This window comes from Ammodytes marinus (assembly GCF_949987685.1).
Source record: "Ammodytes marinus genome assembly, chromosome: 6".
NCBI lineage: Eukaryota > Metazoa > Chordata > Actinopteri > Uranoscopiformes > Ammodytidae > Ammodytes > Ammodytes marinus.
In genome coordinates, this window is record NC_137235.1 from 10,732,384 (window position 1) to 10,759,686 (window position 27,303).

Sequence of the window (27,303 nt, forward strand, 5' to 3'; positions counted from 1 at the left end):
CATACAGTCCTGCTATAGATCCAAGCATGTTTGCTGGTGACCAAGATGTGCAAACCGGAAGTGATAATTTAGATCACCCATACTGTCATTTTGAAAATGATCCATCAACCCCAAGTGGGGACCTCCCCAGAATACAAGACGAGACCATTCCTTTGCCCAAGGCCCAGCTTGGGGAAACTTTACAAGACAACGTCGTAAATTCAACAAATCTCTCTGACTGTAGCCAAATATGTCCAGTGGAAGATTCGGATAGTCCTTGCTGTAGCAGAGGAAATGACATCACACACTTCATTGAAACCACCAGCGGTTCGGAAAAGCCTTCCGGTGGCCCGAACGATGTAACCTTCAGATCATTTAACTGTAGTGGAGGTGAGATTGAAGTTTTAGATGGCACCAAAATTGCAGAAGAGACGACTGTTCCTCTACCCGCCGACCAAACTGCTACCTGCGGTGGTTCATACAGTCCTGATATAGATCCAAGCGTGTTTGCTGGTGACCAAGATGTGCAAACCGGAAGTGAGGATTTAGATCACCCATACTGTCATTTTGAAAATGATCCATCAACCCCACGTGGTGACCTCCCCACGACCCCGGAACCATTAACATTCAGCCTCAATGCTGTGGAGGAAGTTGAACAGGTTAGGTTGTTGATACCTGCTAGCCAGAGTAGCAGACTAGATAATATTCCATATGGCTCTTTCATCAATGCAAGAAGTGAGACTGAACCACCACATGACTCCCTATTATTTGAGAAGACTATGCTGTTATGGGCGGAGCACTTGGGGAGCCCCATGCCGCGACCTCTGTTGAAGTCCACAGCACTACGTTGCAAGCCCCAGCCAAGCCCGCTCACTGAGCCACTTGAGGATGTGGTTGTTGAGCCGTGCACATCGCCTCAGTTTGAATCAGAGAAGCCGATTCTAGATGCCCCATCGATTCCGGACGAAAATGGCGACCTCCCCACGACCCCGGAACCATTAACATTCAGCCTCAATGCTGTGGAGGAAGTTGAACAGGTTAGGTTGTTGATACCTGCTAGACAGAGTAGTAGACTAGATGCTATTCCATACGACTCTTTCATCGATGCAAGAAGTGAGGCTGAACAAGCACATGACTCTCAATTGTTTGAGAAGACTATGCTGTTTTGGGCGGAGCACTTGGGGAGCCCTATGCCGCGACCTCTGTTTAACTCCACAGCACTACGTTGCAAGCCCCAGCCAAGCCCGCTCACTGAGCCACTTGAGGATGTGGTTGTTGAGCTGTGCACATCGCCTCAGTTTGAACCAGAGAAGCCGACTCCAGATGCCCCATTGATTCCGGACGGTCCCCTACAGCAGCAGCTTAGGCAGATGGCGGAGTTCCTCTTATTAGCATCAGGAAAGATGGGTCTTTTTCCCGACTCGGGCCCTCCCGCTGCCACCACGGTCCCCTTGGCAACAGCTCCTCCTGCAGAATCTCAGAGTGTCTGTGTGGGCACCTCTCCCATGAAATGGGCAGACCATAGCGTCAATACATCCGGGCAGTTTGAGAGGAAAAGGGAGTTCTCTGTGGTCGATTCCTGCACTCTGACCGACCCTCTCCTGTGGAAGTAAGTGTTTTTTTTTATTTATTTTTTTTATTAGCTATTACATACAACTTTAAATAGCTACATGGTTAATTCAGCTTTCTGTGTTTTTCTCTGGCTCGCCTCTCACTGGTTCTTTCTCTCGATGTGCTCTCAGTGTTCCTCCAGGCAGCCTGGAGTGTCTCCCCAGACGGGAGCTGGAGCAGAGGTTAAGAACTAGCATGATCATGGTGGAGGCTCTGGTGCAGCAGTTGTCAGCAGCCAGCACACATGGATGTCCTTCTGCAGGCCCCGCACCTTCTGACCTACGGGAGAAACATGTGCAGACAGACCACACTGAACTCAGTCAGGTAAGGACACATTCACACGTCATCAAGGCGCTGACGATAGATGTAAAGCATTTAGAGTACTTCTGCAGATTTTAAAAGTGTATTCAGTTATTCTGGAGAACCCTTGTTGTCATAATCACTTTAGTCAAAAGCATTGAATATCTCCTTACAATCTGCTACCCTTGCATAGTGTGTGTGTGTGTGTGGAAAATAAATCTGTTGTTAATACACAGTTTAGGCTCTGTAAATGGGCATGTAAAAAAGAGGACCACTGTATTTAGCAACATGTTCCTGATCAAAGAGCCTATGGCTGTGTATTAACTCCAGAATTTCTTTTTAGCGTACATGCGACACAGACAGATAGCCGATTGTGAGGAGATAATCGCTGATTTTGACAGGTTCATTTTGACAACAAGCATTCTCCAGAATTGCTGACTCCACCTTAACTCTTTAACTATGATGAAATCTTGAGCTTCTTTTAGTTCACCACTCACACGCCACAATTTCTGTTTTATTGGGTTATTTTTGTTGTTGTTATTCCTATAGACCACAATGCACAGAGACCTATATTTGGAGGCTCTGAGCAGGATTGGTGAGTTGGAGCTGGACAGAAGTTCCCTACAGAACCTCATCCAGCGTATGCAGGACATGAGGGTCACCATGGTAAAGCCACAAACAATGACACAAAATATGTTTCAAAATTGTTTAAACTTTAAAAGATTCAGCCGTGTTATTGTGTTGAAGGCACTTGTACAAAAATGTGTGTTTTCGTTCACAGACTTCTTTGAGTGCTGACACAGACGGCGCTCTTTCTAACATGAGGCAAATAGAAGACATTGTTGGAGAGGACCATCAAAGCCTCGCTTCACATGTATGTAAACATGTATTTTATTTTTGTATTTTTGCAGCCTGATGTCGTTGCAGGCTTTTGTGTAACTATCCAGTGAGTGAGTACAGAGTAGTTGATGTGTATTTTCCCTTTGTTGTTTCAGTATGGTCAGATGAAGTCTCTTCTAGAGAGAACAAAGGAGACCCAGACATTAATGATGCAGAAGGTCAAAGACGCTCTTCACCAAAGGAAAGACATGAGGACACAGATGGAGGAGGCCTTCACAGCCAAGGAGGCGGTAAGCCCAGTGACAAATCTCTGTTTTTGTTGTATTTTACCTTTTTTATTAGTTCAATATATATGTTTTGTCTCTAGCTCCATGGCTATTCCCGTCACTGCTGAAGTGGCTTTGCTCCCTCTGGCAATGCAATGTTTTGTATAAACTATACTACTTGGTCATGACAAATGGTTTTGTTGGGAAAATATATGTTACAATAATATTGAATAATTCCTTTGCTGATATTGGGTTTGGAGCAAGGTCAGACATTTAAAACAAATAAAATGTAATAATGCTCAACATTTTATGTAGCAGGAGTGACCGTTTTCCTTATCTGAACCTGAATACAAGAAAGGAATTTTGGAGACTGTTCAAACTGCCTTCCAAAGTTTCATTTTTTTAAACATGCTTATTGCCATGGTTATGCTGTTACTGTAGTTTTTGTTAAGCATTCTTAATCAGTCTTATTTGTCTGTTCCCCAGGCCTTCAGTGCAATGGAACAGCTGAGGACACACTGTGCCACAGAGATTTCAGAGCTGGAGAGGGTTGTTGGGTGTCAGCAACAAATGCGAGCTGCCCTAGACCAGACTTACCCAGCACAGGTACAGAGATGAGAACAGGCAAAAAAATCAAAATAAAATTATTCAGGATGTGTTCAATTTCTTTTTATCTTTTTTAAAATGTTTTTTTCTTCTCCCTGCTAATATATAGGTTGCTTTAAACAAGGCCTACACTGAAATCCTGGATTCGGCCTCTGATGTTTTGTCCACAACTTTAGAGGAACAATCCAGTTTGATGAAAGAGGTATGTTCAATATACTTTATTTTTATTTTTTAATAAGCACTCTAATGATAACTTGTCACAGTATGTTGTCCAGCTTTGTTTTAAATGCAATAAAAGGTGTAATCCTGATGCTTTCACAGCTCAACACAGTCAAAGGCCTCCTGCAGAAAACTGCTCCCATGCTTCTGGAGCTGAATGAGACGGCAGCTGCTGCTTTGAGAGAGCGCGACGAGCACATAGCCGCAAGAGACCAAGCTGTTGAAGAGAGAGAGCAGGTTTGATTTCTGCCATTTGATGGGGACTGCTCAATGCAACTCTTTTCTGCTTGTCTCATTAGAATGATGGCTACTAGTACAAATGATAAAGATGATCTTTTTTTTTTTACCTAATCAAACTTGTACAGATCGAAGAAGAATGCAACCAAGCTAACTTGGATCTCCAAAATGCCAGAGAACAGATTGGTGATTTAAATCTGCAGGTGACAATTCTGGGCACAGGTAAAAAAAAAAAAACTGAAAGAAATATGTTTTCTTTTTATTTTAATTTTGTCATTTTACACCTTGGCTTTTCAAAAGGTTGGATAAACGGTCAACATATAGTTACCTTCTCGACTGACCTATGAAATCGCCAACATTAATTTTCTTATTACATTTTCAGAGATGGGCGTGCTGCGTCAGAAGCACACGGATAGAGAGGAAGAAAAGGGTCAGCTGGAGTGGAAGGTGACGGAGCTGTCTGCCACCGTTTCCTCCTCCTTGGCCTCCTACACCTTCCTGGAGCAGGCCCTTGCCTCGGAGACTACAAAGTACGATCCACCGAACAATCACACCAGTCTGTCTATGTGCCCAGGAATATATTTAACAAAGCATGACAGTCACGATTGAAATTCAGTTAACGGGTGCAAAAAATTGTCGTTTTTAGGTTGCAGCAGTCACGGAAAGACATTCAGCAAGCCAAGGACAGAGCGAATGAGTAAGTGTGGTGACTCTGATTCTACCTAATCAGTAGGGATGAATTATTAACTTGAAATCACAATGGAGGCAAAAGTGATGTATGGAAAAGTTCTTTGTTTGCAGTATAAAAAAAAAATCAATCCCCTGTTAACATGTTTCCCCCAGCGCTTTATAGCTAAGGCGGCCGCCTTAGCAACGCCAGCCCCCCGCCTTGACTACCAACCACCCCCCAAAAAAAAAAAAAAAAATTATTTAATTTAATTTTTTTTTTTTTTTTTTTTTTTTTTAGTGCTGCACAATTAATGTACTAGCAAGCGCGATGTGTACTTATACATGGTCATAACTGCGCGAAAGGCCGCGATTTGCGGTAAAAAGCATGTGTCTCCAAGCGTTTCTTTATCAGCTGCTCTGTGTCCGCGGCTTTGTGCGCGCGACCGCACCGCGCGCGACTACGGCATACACGCGGGAGAGTTAAACGAGCAGAAGCAAACCGACATTTAACTGGTGGCGATAATAAACGCGGTGCAGTTCTATGGGGATATTTAGCTGAACGGAAAGAAGTGCTCTGCAAAGCTAGAATAGTTTAAGACTCCACATCACCGTGGCAACACAACCTATCTATCAGCTCAGACAGCGCAGAGAAAAGTTTGATGAATGCATGAGTGATAGCCCAGCCAAGTTTCAGTAAGTGTTTACAGAAGTGCCACACTGTTACTGTCTTTGACCTTTGGAGAAATGTATTTAGTCATTTTAAGGGGAAAACACATTGTATTTATTATTTCAACTATTGAGTTATTTTTCAAACAGCATGCTAGTGTAGGCCAACAAGATTTATTTTCTGAATTTTCAATGCTGCTTTATTTTTATGTTTTAAATTTGGAAATACATGTTAGAAAACGACCAATAACCTCTGTATTTAAAAAGAAATCAAGCAAGTAGGCTAATAATAACCATTAATGAATTATAGGCTATCGCATCACAATAGGCCTATTGTCCACAATAATCGCACAACAGCCCCCCATCCAAAAAGGAACTTTAAAGTTGAATTTTCACTTTTATGTGCATACACATGTTGAGTGTATGGTCCAATATTTGTATTTAGTGTGTCTGTATAGTATTGCACCAAAACAGTAGAAGTTTTCTTTAATTGTGCTTTGTACTGCATGTTTGCACATCATTTGTACCTGCACATAGCAAACAGAATTGCACAACTGTAAGGTCAGTGTCTGTTGTATTCAAATTAACAGTTTATTTCTTTACTGCGCATTGGCATCTTTGAGCAAAATACCCCCCAAATTTTAGCCGCGGCGCATCGCGCCGCGCATCCGATGACCCAGGGCAGTGACCACCTTGACTAAGCCATTTTCTGGGGGAAACACTGTGACATATTATTTCTAAATACATTCATAGGCCCATGTAGTAAACTATTGTGTTTGGGTATCTACACAAGTTTTCCTTCTCATATACTCTATTACAAGGGGACTTATTAATCTTTCTGCTGCTGAAAAGTTGCCTTCATAGTTTGCGGTATATGAAGTAACAAGTATTTTAAGTGTTTAACTACTTGAATTATGACATAAGAATAGGACCAGTAGGCATCCGTATTCTCTGAGAGCGAAGCACACATCTTCTACAAATGTTAACTTAATGACTGTAACTAATGCCCACTGTCTTGTGTTTTGTGTCCGTTGCCAGGCTGGAGGAGTCACTGGGTCAGTCAGAGCAGCGTGTGTGTGAATTAAGTCGAGCGCTGGCTCAAAGTGAGGAGCAGCTCAGTCAAACGCTGACCCTCTCACATTCCCAGAAGCTTCAAATCCAGCAGCTCCAGGAGGTTTGCACACAACTCAGTGGTGTCCGGGAGATGAACGAGGTGAGCTTTTTAGATCGTCATGCTATACGCTTGCAGTACTTCTTTAGCTTCTTGTTGACTTCGAATGCCATTTTAAATCCCCCTGTTAACCCAATTCCACAAAATCCTTCTTACTATGTAATTTGTGGATTTGTTTGTATGATGGTGAGCATTTGAAAAGAGTTAGGCATATTTATAAATCCAAAACTAAAGATATTTTTTATTTTGATCAACTTTACAGACATTCTGTTTAGATGTGGTGGGCTATGCTCTGGTTCCTATGACATATTACCTATTTTTGAACCAATCACTGCAGTACTCTGCCCGAACACATGACTGTTGCCATGGAGACTGTCAAACGGTCTAGAAAGTAAAAAAAGCTGTTGCTGAGTTTTATAATATTTATGAAAATGTCAATTTAAAATCAGACTTTTGTAAAGGTTATTGAGACGCCCCACTTTGATATTGTATATTGATTTGTACTATTTTAGACCAGGTTTCCAGTGGCTTTAAGTTAACTTGCTGGAGTTGTTTTTTTGTAAGCTCTCCTGATGACCCGGAATTAAATATGCATGCAAAAACTTGGAAGACTGTAAGTTGGATTCCCTGTGTTGTGTGTTAGTTCTTACAGATGGAGAATGAGCTGGCGCGGAATCAGATGGATGAGAGTGAGTGTATGCTGAGGGAGAACCTGCAGGCGCTGCGGGAGAGAAACATCCAGTGTGAGGACCTAAAAGGAGAACGTGGGCAACTTCAGTAAGTTTAAAGTTAACAACACCTAGGTAATGATCTAATGTTTATGCATTTTATAATGACATCTGAAAGCCAATGAATATTCCATTAATCATATATCCATGTCAGTGTTGGACAATTAGATTTTTTTTATTTTTTACAAATTGTTGTAAAGGTGTTTTTTTTTTTTTTCCCTGTATGTTTTATTGATAACTTGACTGTGTGTTCTTCAGGCTTGATAACAGGAGTTTGCACAAGGAGCTGGAAAGCACAAGGTCCAGGGCCAGTGCAGCCCAACTGGAGCTCGGAGAGAAACTTGCGCAGGTGGTCACTGAAATAACTTTGCTGCATCACACGCTGCGAGGACTGACCGACGAACTCAACACAGCTCTTAATGAGCAGGTAATGCATAAGAACGGCTTAACTGCTTCGGTTGAATTTTTTCATTTTCACCCATACTTCTATTCTGTCCATAGATGCAGCATGGAAGAAATCGTTCAGTTATGAGAGACACTTTACACATACAATTCTTAAAAAAAAAAAAACATTTTTATAAAGCAAGTTACGATGAAGTGAACTGTTGGTAAGTAGACTGCAGCACTTTGCAGAAAGACAGGTTTTTGATTCAGGCTTTCATGTCTCACTGTTTTTTTTTAGACACCAGGAGCACAGAAGGATAAAGAGTCTCAATCAGTTCACAACCCGGAGCATCGTCACCCCTCCAGCTCCTTTGTGGACAGCATCATGGTCGCGTTAACCGCTGAGAAGGATGAAGGCGTCAGCACAGAGGCCCCTCCTGGTACTGTTGCTCACCCCGCATGTGTCTTGAAATCAAAATGGCTATGAAGTTTAATTTATGACCTTAAAATCGTTGCTTGGTTCTTTTAAAGGTGGATTCAGCAAATCTGGTAAAAGGCTTAACATACCTATTTACATAGCCCAGGCTTTGTATAAACACCAGATGTTTTCAGAGCACACAGTACAGACATGTAGAGGGTCGTGAGGAGATATTCACTGATTTTGACAACAACTGTTCTCTAGAAATGCTGACTCCACCTTTTTAAGAGATAAGAATAGAATTAATCAACACGTTTTTTGTGTTCATAAAAACGACCTCTTATTTAGCTTCTGTTTTTATATACTGTGGACACAATAAGGCACTTTAAGGCCAACACAGTGATTCTTGTTAAACCCATGCATGCTGGTCAGTCTGAATGGGTCATGGTGCATCTTCAAACCTCGCTTCATGATCCTCCTTCAGACCCGGGTCATACTTAGGTCCCACACTTGCAGTGCTTTGGTCCTCCTTTTAAATATTAGGATGTGACCATGAAACGTAGTAAAACGTACTGCTAGAATTGCGCCCAGTATTTTGAAAGGAACCTGTCTTTTGAAGCAGTCATTGATTTTACAGGAGTAACATGGACCTCAACTGATCATCAAAAAAATAGTAATAATTGTAATTCACTTTCTCTTCAGCCTCCTCAGACATGCCCGAGCCACAGTGTGAAGCTTTATTCAGTGAGACGAGTGCCTTCACGCGCGTCCCCGTCAAACCTAAAAAGAATTTGCACACAGCAGAGCTTACGCCCGAGGAGGAGCAGCAGAGCAGTGTGGCAGAGCTGTTCTCTGGCCTGAGCAGCACCGTCACAGAGCTCATCAACGTCTTGAAGCTGTTGAGACAGCGTAAAGATGGCCAGCTGGAGGAGATGAACAACACCATGTAAGTGACAGAAAAAGTGCCTGTGGTGAAGAAATACAAAAATGGAAAATCTGCTTTGAGATCATGACTTGTACCAGTAGGTCTGCAACTAACATTTGTTTTAATTAATGATTAATCTGTTGGAAGTTTTTTTTTTAGAGCCACTGAGTACCATTATAACAAAGTAGAAATTGCCCAACAAAGGTTTCAAGAGCCAAAGTTGAAGTCATACATCTAAGAATATTTAAACTTAAAAACGAGAATATCGAAAAAAAATTAAATCTTACATTTTAGAAATGGTAACAGAATCTATATATATATATTTTTTTTTTGGTATTTTTGATAAATGACAAATTGATTAATCATCAATTTATTGAATATTCAGGTAATCCTCTTTGCAATATATAAATTGGTGAAGACTTCAATTAACAGCAATTATTTTGACTAAAACCAACTGAAACATGTAAACAAAGAGACGAACAACAAGGGGTAATATTATTGGTCAGTTGTTGGTAAATATAATAAAAGATATCAGGATTCCGATTCTCTGAATGAAGTATGGAGATTACGTTTCTTTTCTTTCATAACTGACAAATGAGTTTTTATGTTCAATGTTAATATTGAGGCTGGTGAATGTAGTTCGTCTAGTCTAACGTGACTGAATGTGTCCTTCCAGCTGTAGCCAGCAGGGGGAGCAGCGGGCAGCAAACAGCAGGCATGAGGCTGAGGTGTTTGAGCTGAAGCTTCAACTGAGCAGTCTGAACAGCCTGGTTGAGAGAGGCAGTCAGGCACTGCAGCATAAAGCTCAGGTAAGAAACTACTGTACATCTCCTCAGTGTTGAAATCATCCATGGTGCCTGACTAGGGTGGTAGGATGGCCTCGAGGTAAGGGGGCCGACTAGTAACCATAAGGTCGCTGGTTGGATCCCTGGCATCGGACAGGAGGGTGTTATTTGTAATACTAGAGCAGCTGGTATTGCGTATACCAAGATATTTGACCCCAAAACTGTAGACCTTCGTCTAAGTCCCTGTGCGACGATCCCCTGTATGTAGAACTGCATGTGTGTGTTTAGAAATGTAGGAGGGGTGAGCTAAATGTAACTTCGATTGAGATGTGTGTGACTCATCTTGCATGTGTGTAATTGACAAAATAAAGACTTAAGTTACATTTCAAAAATAGTGACAGCTGATGGGAATTATCTTATCAAGTTGAGTTATGCGCTGAAAAGCTGTTTCTCTTTACACAGGATGAGAAAACCGTCACAAGGTTGCTGTCAGAACTACAGGAGACCCAGGAAATTCTAAATAAACACAAGACTGACAGCAATGTAAGGCACACAATCAATAAACAATACATACCTTACAAACACTCACTATACAGCTGGCTAAATGCAATTATTTTTCATTTTTTTAAATACGTGAATTTTTCCCAGGAACTGCGGAGGGAGGTGGTTGAGCTTCGTCGATCTTTCCAGCAGTCAAAGGTTGAGTCTCAATTCCTGCGCGGGGAGTTGAAAAAAGCTGGTGGTGGACAATCGACAAACCCAGCACATTTCATGGAAGAGAAAATCCACTTATTGAAAGAGGTATGATCTTATCACCTGATGATGAAGATGTGAGGATTGCTAGATACAGAATATTTACTGTTATACATTTTGACTTAAGCAATAATTTAGGAAACATTTATGGTACAATTATTTCTAATGTGTCTGTGTTTTTGAACTATAGGTGGAGAGGCTGAAGTTGAGTCTGCAGGAGGCGGAGCAGGCCAGAGTCAAACTCCTTGATAGAGCAAAAAGACATGTAAGTACGGGCTTGATATGCTGCAGTAGTTAAATATATTATTGACCAGTATTTTTTATTGATCTTCTTGTAAAAGATTTATTTTACTAAAGAATTATGTAGTTATATAGTATGTTGTTAATGATGGTGTATTGCCTCTTGCAGCAAAGCATCCACCAAACCAACCAGCAGAAATCTGAGAATGAACTTCAAATGTTAAACAACGTGATCAATAGAGTCAGAGAGGTGATTATTTTTTTATTTTTTTTTATGCCTTTTCATCTTTGGGATCCTGTGAATACTGAAAAGTGTATTAATATTTGATTCTCAACTACTTTTATTACCTCCACACAGACGCTGCTTTCTTTGCCAGAGGCTGTGAAGAAATGTGATCAACTCCAGCAGCTTGTTGATTACATTGGCTAACTTTTACTTTTCTTTTTTTAGTCAAATTTTGATTGTATATATGTTAAGCTTGTCCTCGCTGTCAGTGTTTGTTTTTTTAGGTGTTATTTGAAATAAAAGAAAATACATTTTTAAATCTTATGAATTGTTTTGGTTCTCTTAAATGTGTGATTTTTTTTTTTTTTTTTTTTTTTTTTTTTTTTGCATTTTCCAAGAGCTAAGGCTGTTATATTAGCCATTTTTCTGAATGTTTGTTTGCTTCGTGGCAAATCTGTGTGCACAAATGACACATGGATTTTCTTCCAAAATGGCATGCTGATCATGTGAAGCTCCAAGAAAAACAGTTAATGACAGGTATTTTTTTCTGCCAAAGCAGTTAGTGATTTCAACAGCTTGGCCTAAATATTTTTTTAGAGCAATATGTGATTATGATACTAGAATCACACCCCCCCCCTTCAGTTTTCTTTCAGAAGCGTTAATATGCAAAATACTAAATTAAGAAAATTTGTCCTGTACATTATTTTATTTTCATGAATTAAATATCTAACAAAGTTCAGCAATCATCAGTAACAGTTGGCACAGGTGCAATCGTTATGATTTCAGGGACAATTGAATCTAAAGTGGTTTCACACATTATTGCATATTTTTGTACATTAACATATTACGTTTACTCCACGCAGTACTTTTCTGATGCGAACTGTTAATGTTAAATAGATAGGTACACAACTGTAGGTTAAACCCAAGTGTGTTTGAATCTTTCAGATATTGCTCATCTAATTTTACAAATATAAAATAAGTGCACTATGAAAACATAAAAAAACAATGGGCCATATTATTTTAAAGCCTACCAATAGACCATAAACCAAACACACGTTTGATGCATATCAACACTTTTATCTGAAGTGCACGTCTCAATAATTAAATACTTGGCCTTCTGAAATGTCGCTAATATGACACTTAATGATTGCTGCTATCCTCATTTAATCCTCAAAGATTTTGAGATTCAGCTGCACTTCAGAAGAATTATGAACCTTTCAACTGAGGATACTTTGGTAAAAAAAAAAAAAATTCAAGTCGTATCCGTCAGCAAAGCTTCTTTCCTGATAGAAAATTGAAGTGTCTTCACTATAACGAAGCGTCTCCATACGAGTCTCATCTTGTCAGATATGCAGACTTTTGTTCAGGAGGTTACTGGTGTTGAGATTGAAGGCTGAAATATAGAGTTGCAGCTCAATTCATTTACTTGATCAGTGGATCTGTGTGGTAGATTAACTGTCTGTCTAAGTGCTGTGCTGATGTCTGGACATGATAATTGAGGCCGGACACGGTGACTGGTAATACTGTGGCTCCAGACATCACTTCAAAACCAGCTGAGCTGAAACAGCAGAAAGCAACAGGAGCACAAAAGAAAAAGATTTTAGAGGACATCTTTTTTTTGTTTTTGCTGGAATTTGTCAATAGGTTGTTCCTTCTTATTTTGTTATATATAGTAGTTGAATTTGAACTATTGCAAATAAAAGTAATATGAATGAAAAATGTCACCTGCCTGCAACATCTTCTCATTAGACATAATATTAAAAAAATAATATTCTAGTGTGATATTTTGGCACAATTGTAATGGCAATACATGTTTTATACTTGAGGGACAAAAAGTGCTATATGATTCTGTTTATTTCCAAAAATGCAACCTAACATCCATTTTCTTTGGCAACAAAATACATGCAAACATACTAAAGTTGATGTTCTTCATACAAGCCACATAATGCAATGACAATAATTTATGCTAAAAATGTAATGTCTGACACTCACCAACAATGTAAATAATTAACTTGAAAATCAAATTCACAACAGGAAAAAAGGAAAGCTTGCAACCACACACAACATTATATTAATGTGACACTTTTACATGCCGTGAAGAGGCCTGGACATTTAAATTCCAATTTATAGAGTGAATGCCAAAGTAAATTACCATAAATCTGAAAAATCGGGTGTTAGGTTGATGTGGTGAAGCACAGTTAAGTCAGGAGAGATGTTTTTAATCAGTCTGTTCAGTTCTGTCCTTAAAAATCATGTTTGTGTGCAGAAATGTCTGGCTCACTTTGGTGAAGTCTCTGACACCCTGTAAGCAAGGTATTGAGGTGCTCGGATCTGGATTTGTCAGTAGCTCAGATGGCAGACACAAACCTGTCCATATTCCCTGGGTACGTGGGGTGTCTGAGGTAGCCCCCAGTGTTGGCGATAGGACCTGCAGCACTGTTGTACTGGGAGAAAGAGCCCAGCTGGACTGGGGAGGCCCTGCCGTAATGGTCCACGGACTCTGCGGACCCGTGGGCTGAGGCATGGAGGCGTCCTGTCGCTGCATACCCCTGGGTGTGGCCTTGTCCGTACGAGCTATGGTGTGAATGGTGGTGTGGGTGACCGTTGGGTGCTGAGTAGGTGAACCCTGGATGGGTAGAGGAGCGGGAGGATAGGGTCCCTCCGCATGGCTGGCTCTGGAAAGTCGGAGCTCCCAGGCTGCAGGGAGTGGACACGTTTGGAAGCCCATCTGGACTGAAGCTTCGTGTGGGCTGCTGCATGGCCTCTGACCCTTGGCCTCCCAGCATGCTGGCTGGAGTTTGGTGCCCTATGAGGTTATTGATGCTGAACATGCGGGCCTGAGCAGGTCCAAACCCAGGAGGAGATGAAGAGGGATAATAGGCAGAGGGCAGCTGCTGCCCGTAGGCTGGACTCACTGTCATGTTGGGGTAGACTGAGTTGGCATATGCGGCCGATCTGGCTATCTGGACAGGAGAAAAAACTGGGGTGTCATGGACGTATGTGGTGTAAGTGCTGAAGTCACAGCGCTTGAACCTCTTCCGGCGCCTCAGAAAGCTGCCGCTCTCGAACATGTCCTCTGCGTTTGGGTCTAGAGCCCAGTAGTTGCCCTTCCCCGGCCGCCCCGGCTCTCGGGGGATCTTGATAAAGCAATCGTTCAGAGTCAAGTTGTGGCGGATTGAGTTCTGCCATTTCTTTGAATTGTCTCTGTAGAAGGGGAAGCGCTCTGTGATGAATTTGTAGATGCCTCCCAAAGTCAGCTTGCGGTCAGGAGAGTTGGCTATGGCCATGGAAATGAGCGCAATGTAGCTGTAAGGGGGTTTCCCTCGCTGGAGAGGTCTCTTTCTCTTACGACCCCTGGACTGCTCCTCTGTCTGAGGTGACTGGTTGGTGGCAGACAAGGTGGTGTCTGCCGTAGAGTCTTTCTCCACTTTTACCACTGGCATTGTCATGGACGGTTAAAAAATGTCCCCTAGAAGACAGATTATGAAGTGAACTTACTGCAAAAGCTGCACAGTATTAGTACTTCCACAGTTTAGATAAAGTTCCCTCTGCCTGAGGACACAGTTTAAGTCCTGCACAATTGGAATCAAAACAAGAATTCTGCCGGGCACGCAACCTGGCTTTAAAGATCACACTTGTTTGTAACAACTCACTGTCAATTAGTCCAAATCCAGCGGTTCTTCAAAATGCAGTGGAAGCAATTTGCTCTTCCAAGAGATCCTGTTTCATGAAATGCTCACTCGTTCAGCTTATTCCCACAAGTTTGTTGTCAGGTTAAGTGGAAGAGTTAAGGTGAGTGCGCCATGCCTGGTGTAAAAGGTGTGTATGAGAATGAGTCACTCAGCGTTACCTGAAGAGTGTATTACCTTCTCGCAGCACCCGAGGGGCCACACCCCCTTAGCATCACATGCTCGTGACATACCTCAGCTTTATAAGGGTCTATTGTTCATGTTGACAACGTCTACCTACTTGTGGTGGACATTTCTATTTTGAGAGAGTTGACATATTGCATATATTCAGTTGTAATAAATAGCCTGAAATAGCACAACATATCTACCATCTAAATTAGAATCTACTTTCATCTACCAAATCTATACAGAATTCGAAACTTTACAACTTTTGTCAATTATAAAAGCACTTTTATTCTTTTCACCTCTGATTACCTTTGATGTATTTCCTTCAGCTATATATATGTTTTGGTGATAAAGACCAAAACTGCCAAAACAAACATTGTTTCCCTTTAAAGTCACATTTCCCTTTATAGCTGACCTCTGTTTGTTTTAAAAATTCCGAAATGGTCCATGTTGTTTTGACGTTTAACACTAAAAGACCTCTTTAGTGGTAACTTAACCTATGTGTTGTTTTTCTACCTTGCTTCCTTGTTTGTTTTGTGCCAGTGGTTGGACCAGCCAGCTGTGTTAAGAGATGTAAATGTTTTTCAGGCAAAGGCCGTCCTGTGATTGCAGCATGCAAAATATAGGCCATCATCATAATCCCTGGACGCAACCCGAGCAACAGGAATAACCAACTCTTGACATGGCAAATTGTTCGTTGAAATTGGTTTTGATAATGATCGTCCTCTAGGAATTGGTGGTAACACTCCATGGACATGTTTTATAAACAGTGTCACACAAGTGTTTTTCTAAATACAGTATGTGTTGATTTTTTTTGATTTTTACGTGCGAAAATTCCTGCATGCACAATCAATTTGAAATGACCAAACCCACTTTTGGATAATCCAATCTGTGGAAGCTCTGCTTTCTTAGAACACTATTTAATTTGACCCCGACCAGATGTAGAGACAATAGCGACATTCTGAGTAGCACTAGTGGTATGAAGCCTGGGGACTCCGCAGGGCTGGGGTTCACCACGGTAATCTCTTAAATAAACAGAGAGAGGAGAACACGGCAGCACACTCCAACTTCTCAACACCAGCCTGGGTTAACTCTGCGGGCATGTGTCAGAGACGGAGCATGGTAGGAGGGCGTGGGTTTGCTCACACAAACTGCCTGACGAAAGGTTTAGTCCTGTGGGGAAGGCCGGGGACGTGGCTCTCCTGGACTGGATCTGATGGGAAGAGGAACTGATTTAGTTTAAAGTTATGGTCTACATACCTGTTGACTTCAATTCAAATTGTTGTACTCGCAAACAACAAAACACATTCTTGTCAATCCAACAAAGCAGTTAAATTCATTGTCCTTCAAAGTTTGTTAGGCAAGACTTTATTATACCCTGTTTGATTATTACTTTTTTATAATGATTTGATTATCATCAGATAATGAGGAAGTCATTCATTAGTTGTTACAAGTTACAGTTGCAGTATTGTGCATGTGATAATTCCCATTGTAGTGCTATACTAAGCCACTACTTCTTTCGGACGGTCTAGTTATTCAAGTTTGGAATATGCTTATGTAACCTCAGTCTGTAGTTGATTTATGTTTCCATTTTATTTGTGTCATAATCGTTATTAAACATCCTGTTTTTTTTGGAGATATCTTCTTGAGGTAAAACTATTTTCTGAGTCAGTTATTACTGCTTACATTTACATATTGAATACAAAGACATTTATATATTTTATATCACAAATCTTTAGTTGTATGTATTTACAGTTCAAGGCCGTGCGTGTGGGTGTGTGCGTGCACAAATCACGCAAAGCTACTTCACATCCCCGATTCCCGGTCAGGGAAAGGAATAAAATACATAGTGTATACCATATGTGAAGATAAATATTTCTTATTTTTAGAATTTACATCCTTGATGCAAATACATGTAAATTAATGCAAAATTAATCGATTAGTAGATCTGCAGAAAATAAATCTATTTTGATAATAATTTCAGTCATTTATCAAGCAAAACTGCCAAAGATTCACTAGTTTCAGCTTCTGAAATGCAAACATTCTATTGAAAATAGAAAATATTTTGGTTTTGGACTGTTGGCCGAACAGAACCAACCATTAGTAATTATTCTGTTATCTTATTTAAATAGTACAAATATTTTATTAAAAAGATAGAAATATACACAACGTCTACAGTATAAGATAGTAAATGAATATATACATGCTGAAACACTTAGATGCAACATTATGCAAAACATTACCAAAAGTTCACAATTATTTAGTTGATATAAAACTAAAAATAGCCGATAATCTTTTTTCTTTTTCCAATCACTTTGCTTTCGTTCTAGTCTAGTTTAGTACAGGCCTTTATTTTCCTGCAAAAGGAAATTCTTATGCATGACACAATTAAAACGAGTATACACTAATAAAACAATAAATCAAGGAAGATAGAAGAACGTGCAAATATACTGTACACACAGTACAAAATAAAATAAACAGTTAATGCAGTGCAAACGGCAAAGAATAGCAATGAGGATAGTGTTTGGCTGGACAGCGAACCAAGAGGCACTTAATTGTTTGTTTGACGTAAGAGCCTTTATTAGGCTACATATAATAATTTCAACGTGTCATCTTTAATAATTTTTTAAACAGTGGATTTGGGTTGTGTTTTTAAGTCAGCGTGCAAACACAGGGAATATTGCATTAAGTTAATCCACACTCCATTTATTCGCATGACAGTAATAATGTTTTGATTGTGTGGTTACTTCGCTTCAACTTCTGACAGATGTGACGGACATGTAGTGTAAATTGCAGTGTACCTCACCCTTTCCCTAAAACAGTGTTTTATGCTTTATGGCTGTGAACAATTAGTGGTGAGTCATTTTCTCAGGTGATGGTTGTTACTGGAGCTAAGTCTCATAGTAGCCAAAGTTTGCTTATGTATCATGATTTGGCAATCGTACAGCGTTGACTGTTAATATTTGTTCGTGAGCCTTTTATCTCAGCGTATGTGCCGGTTGATTAAAAATATGACTTATGCCGTTGGAAGAACACTCCACTGTCAACATTTGTGTTCAAGAAGGTGTTTTATTACATGATGTGCTACAGTACGTAAATGATATCCAGTTCAGCTCAAACATATCATGTTGTGTAACTTGAAAAGATCGTTGTCGTTTCCTCTTTTCACAAACAATTATTTGATCAATGATTTCAAATATTTGTATTCTTTGATTGTTTGTTTATTTTACTTCAAAGAGGCTTCCATCATTATGTTTATATTAACAATGCATATAAATGACTTTGGGTGACAAAGGGAATTATCCCCCAAAAAGGCAGTTCCCCTTGGGAGCATTTTAGCAACTTTTAGTTAATTATTCTGTTTTTAAAATGTTTTGGTTCGCTCTCACAACTCTCATCACCAAGAAGGCCACTTTACAGAACCTGCCCACAACAACAGCACACAGATAAGTTAAGCATCATTCTGAAACATTTCAGCTGCTAGTCAAATATTTCCCCATGAAGAGATGGGAAACCAACATCGAGCTATAAGTAGAGTGTATATTGGCTGTCCATTCCCCAGTTTTACACACATAAGAATTTAAGCTTGTGTTGCTCCGTAACTGCTGTGTGTGCGTAAATAAGCAACTGTTTGCTAATATATTTGCTACTGTATATCAACTTTATGCGGGTGATAATATGTCAGTGTGTTATGGTTACAACTTTCTAGACCTTTTTTGTTGGATTTATTTTACTCTGTCTTTCTTTTGAAGAGTACTTGAGTTTAGCATCACTGAGTATAAGTCGGGGCCTCCACAGCCAAGGGCCCTGGAGCCATGCATTGTTGCTGCTGTGAGAGGCCTCCAGCTGTCCATCACAGCACAGTGTGGAGACGCAAATGACGGCTGGAGGCTGCTACAGCTGCACAGCAGAGCGGGGCTGCAGCCAAGGCAAATGAAGAGCTCTTCACTTTGTGTCTCATGTATACTTCTGGCTGAGCCAGAGAGAAACGGCTCTCTCCAAACAAAGGCAAACAAATTAGATATTTGAATTTGAACACTTGACTTTAACCATTTGGTGGCCACGCACATACAGGTGTTGAATGACTTTAGGGCTGATAAAAACAGGGCTCATGTCAGATGCAGCAATGTCCAGAAATTAGGAAAAAAGAACAGATAATGGAAGATCTTTGACAGTACCTTTGGAGAGTTAAAACTTTTTACACAAGATACTTCACATGAGTTGTGAAGGAGCCGATATGGTATGCGCTCTATCCACTACGCCACCGGAGCTCCCCTTAAACATTTTTTTAATGGAAACAAGGAATACGTTTATTATCAAATTCCACCTAATAGGTAAATTATAACTAACTAACTTTGAGAATATACTCATTATAGAGCCATGAAGTCCAATGGATAGTTTTAGTTTGACTTGAAATTGTACCAACTTGATATATGAGTTAAAGCTACACACTTATTCATTATTAACACATACAGTACGTATATCCACCTGCTTATCCTTCTGTCTTTGTGTTTATGAGACACACACACACACACACACACACACACACACACACACACACACACACACACACACACACACACACACACACACACACACACAGTGATTTAACGGCAGGCTCCCCAGGCAGTGCAGCGCTTCAGTTATGTAAACTGGCCCGGGTTTGGAGCAAGTCAACCGTCAGGATTTTGCATCCTCACCAAGCCCCTGCAGCTGCTAATGCAAACAAGAAGCCATCACTTGCTCCACAGTGGCCTGATACTGGGTCAGTGTTCTCACACATACGTGCACACACACAGACACACACACATGCAGAGCAGAAGTTTAAATAGAAATATGAAGCTCCACCTTACAACATGATATGCACTGCATGAAAAAAAACTAAAGCATGTAATACAAATTAATTATGGATAGTAATATTTTTTTTCTTTTTCATACTTTAAAATATAAACTTGGATCGGCTGCTCCTTGGAAAAGAGGACTCAGTCTGAATTAGTCCATTTTACACCCAACATGACTTCTGTGTCAACATTAAAACTCTTATTTGATCTCCGGGACAGAACAACCCACAGAGATTTAAATAACTGAGGTGATTCCCATAGGAGTCTGGTGATCTGATGAAGCTTCCTTGCACAACCTTTGAGACTACAGTACACCAGTGTCTAAATTAATTTCTTATTGACATTAAAGTATATAAGTTCCGGTGTATTATACATTTTTCCTGTCTTTGAAAATTGCTCCCAAATACATACTTTCAGTTAAAGAAAAAGACAAAATAATTTCTTAAAACAGCCTTGGTTGAAGACTATTTTGAGTCATTGATTCATGTGTGTTGATGCATCTTTACAGCAGCAGGAGGGTGTATGTGGGATAATATACTCTAAGCAGGAAGAGCAGCAGCCACTGGTTGCAGCAATGGTGGTTCGATCCACCCCTCCTGCCACATGTCGGCGTGTCCCTGGGCAAGACACTAAACCCAATGGTTAGCTCGCACCCTGCGTGGTAGATGCTGCAATCGGTGTATGAGTGAATGGATGAATGAACCAAACTATGTAAAGTGCTATATAATTGAAATCCATTTACTATGTTGGGGTCAAATAACTGTTGGTTTTCGCCATTCCTCCTCTTTCTTCTCCCTCATCTCCTGTATCCTTTCTACCACTTTTTGTCAAATAAGAAATGGCAAAGTATTAAGAATCGCATTAAAAAAATATTTAAAAAAGCTTACAACTAGAAATAAATAAGTTCTCGCAACAAGTATAAAACGTAGTATTAAATGTATCTAAATAGGACATGTCATTGCGGAACATTAGGATACTTTTTTTTTTTTAAATGTTTGGATTACAGCCCTGTAAATAAGGCCTGCATATTGTTGTACTGAATCTTAATACATTCAGCCACACAATTAGTTTGAACAAATGTTCATTTTATTGACAGTCATATGGAAACAATGATATGGAACAGATAAGTTAAGTTATCTTTATTTGTCAGTTGTACACGAGGCACATTGAAATTTGTCTTTTCGCATATCCCCTCTCAAGTTACCACACTTCGGAGGGGGTCAGAGCGCAGGGTCAGCCGCAGTACAGCGCCCCTGGAGCAGTTTTGGGGTTAAGTGTCTTGCTCAAGGACACAATGGTAGAGATGTTGGGCACCGTAGACACAATACCAGCCTCTGCTAGTTTTACGACTCACACCCTCCTGTCCGGTGCCTGGGATCGAACCAGCGACCTCATGGTTACTGGTCTGCCACCTTACCTCTAGGCCATCCTACCATAACATAACATAACTGCCTTTATGTTAGTCCACACACATCCAAGTTAACAAAAAGTGGTAAAATAACTTTGGGTCAATTAGTCGGCCGATTTAAAAAAACTAATTATCAGTGAAAAGTTTACGCTTTTTAAGGCTGGAGGATGGGATTACAACCTAGAAGGAAAACAATCTTAACCAAGGTAATGAATACAAAACTGTTCTTACAGATGTTTGATATTTTCATGTACAGGCTATCAGTAGGCAATGAAAAGATCCACGTTAATATCTCTCTTCAAAGTCAGTTGTTGATCAGGTTTTCTCTTTGGATGACTCACATGAAGAATGACTCACCCCTTTGCCCGATAGAGACGCTATCTCTCTCCTGCACCGTAACAGAGCTCACAATTATAGTCATGCCCTGTTGAAAATGTCAGTCCATCTATGTCAGTTGGGTTCTGTAAGGATCTATGTGTCAACACCTCACAGATGTCTCAGCCTGCACAGAGCCCAGGCAGCCGCACATGAGCATTTTTACCCATGCCTGCACCTGAAAGAAAGCTCAGTTGCACAATAGGATCGCACGTTAGGATGGCTACACAAGTCGAACACTATCCTTTTTATTTTGTTCTACCTCATTAGCGTGGATTCATTTCTCTCTCTCCGTGTGTCTGCCGTCTGACAGCGAGGCAGAGAGGAGGGTGGAGGGAGATGAGTTGTTGCCACACAGAGCTCTTGCGGCTTTTGGCAAAGTATTTCCCATGAAGTTAATAGCCTTTGCTGTCTTTCCTTACGAGTTGTGTGGTGCGGCCCTTTCTGTGTGAGCACGTAAAGGCACGCACATCAGTCTTCAAAGTGATTTTCAAACACATCATTTTAAACTCAGGCTTAAAAATGCTTCTAAATTATGAGGTTTTTGTTTAATGTTTTATAAAATACTAATCAAATTCTTTGCAGACACAGTTTGATAAAAAAAGAACACTCCTCTCATGTGTGTATGGTAAATACAAAGTATAAAGCTACTGCCAGTAGGTGGTAAGTGTAGCATAGCTACATTTAGCCTGGCTCTGTCCAAATATAACAAAACCCGCCTAGTAGCACCCTTTAAAGCTCACAAATTAAAAGGTCTATTTTATTTTTAAGAATATTAAGAGATAGTCCACCAGATAACCCTCTGGGGAAACCACACTGTTGTTAATCTAAGGATTAAACTAATTAGATACAAATAGTTAATTAATAAGCTTCGGAGGAGCAGCTGGTAGGTATGATTACCTTTCATTTGGAGCAGCTCTGTCTCTCCAGACATTTTGCTTGTCGTAGCTTATATACTAACATGAAAGTGGTATATGGTATCAATGTTGTCATCTAACCCTTGACAAAGAACTATTTGAACTATTCCTTTTATGCAAACTACAAAAAAAAACAAAAAAACACAAGAAGGATTCCCACAGCTAAAAATAGGTTATCTTATACACAGTAAAAAGGTAGAGCGAAAATGTGGAAATACTACCTTAACATGACAATGCTACCAGTCGGTATGTATAGTTAGGTTACATGCTCTCTGATGTATCTGTCTTGCTGTGTGCGCCAATCCCCCTGCCAAAACCACATATCTATTTTTGCTGCAATAATGGTCAGTTAATTTTTTTTTATCTTCTATCTGGACCTGACCATAATCGCTGCTTTGGTTGCAGGTATTGCAATTGTTCAGTGGTGCATAGCATGATTCTTTTTGTGTGTCATTGCTGACAAGCTTTCACCGCCACCTAAATCCTCTGATTCCTAAGCAGGAAGATACAGGTATTCATACAGCTTCCACAGATATCCCTGAGCACAGAGTTGTGTTTTCTCAGCTGTCAAACTCCTGACATGTCTTCTTAAGCTTGACAGACGAAGCACTTGTGGAAAAGGCTGTGGCTTGGAAAATGCATGTTTGTCATTGTATGATATTGAACCAGTGATTTTTTTCTTAATATATTTTGATGATTGATTTTTAAAGAAATTACTCATAAGCAGTGAGAAGACTTTGTAAAGGAAGAAATATTTCCTCCTCTAATGATACAGCATAGTGCACGACTTCCTCAATTGACGTGCAGGACAAATGTTCCTAGAAAACCCACAGATAAAAAAACACAAGGTACACTTTATAAAATAAATAAGCAAGTGATAACAACACTAATAGTGTACATGCCGTACAAGCACCTCTATGTGTGCTTTGAGCATGCTCACAATGACATTAATAATAACATGTGCAGCAGGTATAATGTTTACTATGTTCACTATCTTAGTTTAACACTTTAGCATGTTCACATCTGCTAATAAGCACTAAATACTGAATACAGCTGATGGTGAGAAAATTTGTGTTTCAGGTACTGAGTCCCAAAACAAAGTATTGGACAAATTAAAATTGTGACATGAAGATGATGCTTGATGAAAAGACGAAGTATCCAAAGAAAAAGAGAAAAGTTAGATCATAGAGATCTTTTTTTCCATTTTCTTCCTCGTTTGTTAATCAACCTGCTAAGTTAGAAACCATTGAGCATTTCTCTCCTTGCAAACTGTTCTAGACAACAGTGTCAGTGAAAAAAAAAATTAAGTACAGAGTTGAAATGGGGAGAGTTAAAGGGGGAATACATGCAGTAAACGGCCAAGGCCGAAGCGGAACCAGAGCATGCCACGATAAGGACTGAGCCTTGATGGTGTGCACTCTACCAGGTGAGCCACGGTTTTATTACTCTAATGTTAGTAAAACAAATGTTTTCTACTTGGCAGTGAAGGATGAGAGCAAGTCTTGGTTTTCTTAAGGGTTCAAATAAATAGAACTGACGTTGACATAATTTATGGTGATCAGTCATTATAAGTCAATAGTTGGTTATTTTTGAGTTTCAGGTTACATTGTTTGGTCAAAATTTCTGCCAGGGTCATGTGTTTTTTCCAATCGAGCGAGGAAAAAACACATGCAACTATTGTCATGCGTCACTTGACTGAGAGACATGAGCATGAACACTCAAACAGGATGTGGTGCAGAGCCGTCCACGTGTGCGTGTGTGAGGGAATGTGTGCCTAGAAACAAGAGAAAGGTGGCAGTGCACTGGGTGTTGCAGGTCTCACGCATACCTGCATCTGGGTTGTGCAGGAGGGAGGCTGCCCTTTCTGACTCAGCCTCGCATGGTAGTAAGTAGAGTAAGAGAATTCCACAGAATTCCAGTTAGAGTCTTTCCAGTGCCACCTGTGTGTCTGTTACTGTTGGGATTTGTACCTCCTCAATCACTGACACATGCGGATTATCTGTACTTACAGCAAAAAGGCCAATACAAGCCACTTCTTGTGTGCAAGCAATCAGGCACTCAAACACAACTTTTCTTCCCCTTTGTGGACGGAATCTTCTAAAGATCTGCTACCAGTATAATTGCTGTAATTACACCTGGAAAAATTATGTTGTTTCAGTGTAACCCTACTTAATTGTAATTTTTCTTTTCAAAAACATAAACAGACACCCTGAAGCAGAAGTGTTTTATTGTTTTTAGTCATAGATTGATGCCGTATGTGATGTAATGTGGATTTATGCTGAGCGCCGTTGGATGATTAGTTGTACTCGTGGCTTGTTTGGCAACAATAGCTGAATTTTGGTGCCAACACAGGTTAAAGGTGGGTCAACGGCTGAGGAGACATTACAAGAGGAAATACATTGAAAGAGTGCTGATAATCTCCCTCATCAGAAACCGACTCACCTGGGTGTCTCTCTGTGCAGGTGCAGTTGGAAGCCTGCCCCTAAGCGGATACTTTCCCTTTTCTTTGTTTAGCTTTCACAGGTGTTGTCATGCTCTATTCACAATCTATGCTGTTTAAGGGGGATTAATATCAACTTACATAATATACTGTGTTTCTATTATTACTCATATCTAGAATAACTAGGACTGAGGGAGCGAGGTCACAGAAAAGGTTCATACCAAATAGTGTGACCTTGTATTCAAAGACATTGGCCCGTTGATTATCTATTTCTACTTATTCATGAGGGCCACAGAGAGTGGTGCTGGAGCCAAACCCAGCTGAGACAGGGTGAGAAGCGTGGAACATCTGGATAGGTTAACTGTCACAGGGCTGAGACATTCACGCCTAAGGTGATTTAGAGTTAACAAACTCCACACTGAAAGGCCAAAGCAGCCGAGCGAAACGTTCATAAACACAACCTTCAGCTCCCATCAGTAATCCACATATCAACAAATCAAATGAAATTAAAGGTCATTTGTTACAGATGGAATCTTTGGATATTTATTAAATCATCTGGGCTATAGTTAAAGGATGATTCCAGTTTCTTACAACTTTTTTCTGGGTTTTATTTTAGTAGATTTTGAGACCGATGCTGAAATGGTAAACATTTCATCTCACTCAAGTCTACTGCTGAAACTGCCACAGCAAGAAACGGGCAGTCGGGTGATCTGACAGGTTTCAGACAAACGTATGTAAAAATAAAGGCAAACTGTAAAACAACTTCACAAACTGAGGGGTTATTGGTGACATTTTGGGTTCGCTTACTCCGGTTTATGTGCTGTAATCTAGATAATTTTTTAAGTTTCTGATCAGCTAACCGCTGCCATGCCTTGCTCCACTAGACTATGTTGAAGAAACGTTGCTCTATGTCGAGAACTCAGCAATCTATAGTTATTCTGGAAATAGCCAACTTCATTATTATGTCTGGCTGTTTTAAATGCCTGATGATGAGAAAGAGAGAGCGAAAGAGAGATAAAGAGTGCAATATCTAGATGCATGTTGAGGCTCTGAATCTAATGTATAACAGACATAAATGCACAAACAGTTAAAAGCCAAGACTTGTGTGTATAAGTGCATGTGTGCCTGTATATAAGTGCGTGATTCTGGCTTCGCTTAAAGGTTAATAAACTCAAGCATCCACATTCTGTCATGCAAAGAGCGGTTTCATCTGCACAATGCCATAGCGCAAATGGGTGTGACTGTCTCCGGGATTAAAGTCGGAGAATAGATCCAGAAACGGACAGGTTCCACTGCCTTGCACGCTCGACTCCTCCTTAACACACTGAACGGGGAAACCCTGACAATTGTCACAGTGTCTGCAGCAGTATGACTTGTATTATGTTTTTATGATTTAAGTATTAGCTGATGTAACAAGTTGAAATTGTTTTTTTATTATTAATACTTTCCTCTTAAGTTTTTTTTATTTTTCTATTTTATTTTTTATTATCATTATTATTCCCACCGTCTCCCCCTCAGGTTAATTGGTTTGCTTGTGTATCAACTTTTTGTTCGGAGACACCATTTGAATGGACTGATGGATTTGCACACCAAATGTTTTCCCATTGTGTTGTTTTGCATGCCGTGCGGCTGCCTGGCCCTTAACCTGGCACCATTTGTCATGAAAGCTCTTCGCTCTGGTTCACTGTTGGCTCGCACTTTAAAAAAAAAAAAAAAACTTTTACAAGCTTAACCACTGTGGAGAATTCTTGAACAGGAGTAAGCTGCACTGAAGGGAATGTGCTCAGTGCTGCCAAATAACTCTGGTTCCAAACCCAGTTCCTCATAAGTAGCCCGCTGTAGTGCAGGGCCCAGGGTAAGTATTGTTTCATGGGAAGTAAGAAATAAAATAAAAAATCCTCAGAACAACTGAACAACAGTATCACTCTGTCTGCCGGTGTTTGATCACTCTCAAAGGCTTTTCTGAAGTTACTGGTATAAGAAAGCCTGCACTTTATTTGTTAATACAACTCTTTTAACCATTAAGCTGGGCTGGTATATTCTAAAAGCAGATTACTACCTTATTTACATAGTTGTATATGATATTAAAGTCAAATTTGGGTATTGCTTTAACTTTGATGCACCCTGTTGTTGGAAATACATTTTTAAATCCAAAGCCTATTACAATTTCAGTTAAATGTTTAATGCTACTTTTTTGTGTGTTTCATCTTTGATTAATTTCCACAAAACATGTCCTCTTTATGTTTAAAAATAATAATAATTTTGCCTCCATCCTTTTGTCGCTTCTAACTATTTGCACAAAGAGTGCCAGACAAGTCACGAGACAGATCCAACAAATCATTCTCCATGTCACCTTGAAATCATTAAGCAACATTGAAAAAGGTAAAAAGCTTTCAAGTTTTTTAGGGTTTTTCATAGCAAACAATATTCTGAGCAACAAATAAA

General features: G+C 40.1%; 2 protein-coding genes across 2 annotated transcripts; one reads left to right on the plus strand and one right to left on the minus strand.

Moving 5' to 3' along the window:
• Positions 1-376: 376 nt before the first annotated feature.
• On the plus strand, positions 377-11,288 carry spag5 (sperm associated antigen 5). The gene is made up of 22 exons (XM_080030049.1): positions 377-1,588; positions 1,722-1,914; positions 2,440-2,556; positions 2,672-2,764; positions 2,886-3,020; positions 3,483-3,602; positions 3,712-3,804; positions 3,924-4,058; positions 4,187-4,280; positions 4,441-4,588; positions 4,705-4,755; positions 6,432-6,606; positions 7,208-7,341; positions 7,551-7,719; positions 7,975-8,116; positions 8,797-9,040; positions 9,696-9,828; positions 10,267-10,347; positions 10,453-10,605; positions 10,748-10,822; positions 10,967-11,047; positions 11,156-11,288. Exons 1-22 carry the CDS (start codon positions 759-761, stop codon positions 11,225-11,227), a joined length of 3,468 nt encoding a protein of 1,155 aa, XP_079886175.1. The 5' UTR covers positions 377-758; the 3' UTR covers positions 11,228-11,288.
• Positions 11,289-12,865: 1,577 nt separating this feature from the next.
• On the minus strand, positions 12,866-14,835 carry foxe1 (forkhead box E1). The gene is made up of 2 exons (XM_080030054.1): positions 14,677-14,835; positions 12,866-14,492 (listed from the first exon to the last, which is right to left on the minus strand). Exon 2 carries the CDS (start codon positions 14,470-14,472, stop codon positions 13,372-13,374), a length of 1,101 nt encoding a protein of 366 aa, XP_079886180.1. The 5' UTR covers positions 14,473-14,492; positions 14,677-14,835; the 3' UTR covers positions 12,866-13,371.
• Positions 14,836-27,303: the final 12,468 nt, after the last annotated feature.

Excerpts from the sequence above, each read along its gene's own strand:
- spag5 (XM_080030049.1), top strand. The coding sequence starts at position 759 with ATGCTGTTATGGGCGGAGCACTTGGGGAGCCCCATGCCGCGACCTCTG. Across the intron at positions 1,589-1,721 it reads ACCGACCCTCTCCTGTGGAA|TGTTCCTCCAGGCAGCCTGG; the intron begins GTAAGTGTTTTT and ends ATGTGCTCTCAG. Across the intron at positions 4,589-4,704 it reads CTTGCCTCGGAGACTACAAA|GTTGCAGCAGTCACGGAAAG; the intron begins GTACGATCCACC and ends TGTCGTTTTTAG.
- foxe1 (XM_080030054.1), bottom strand. The coding sequence starts at position 14,472 with ATGACAATGCCAGTGGTAAAAGTGGAGAAAGACTCTACGGCAGACACC.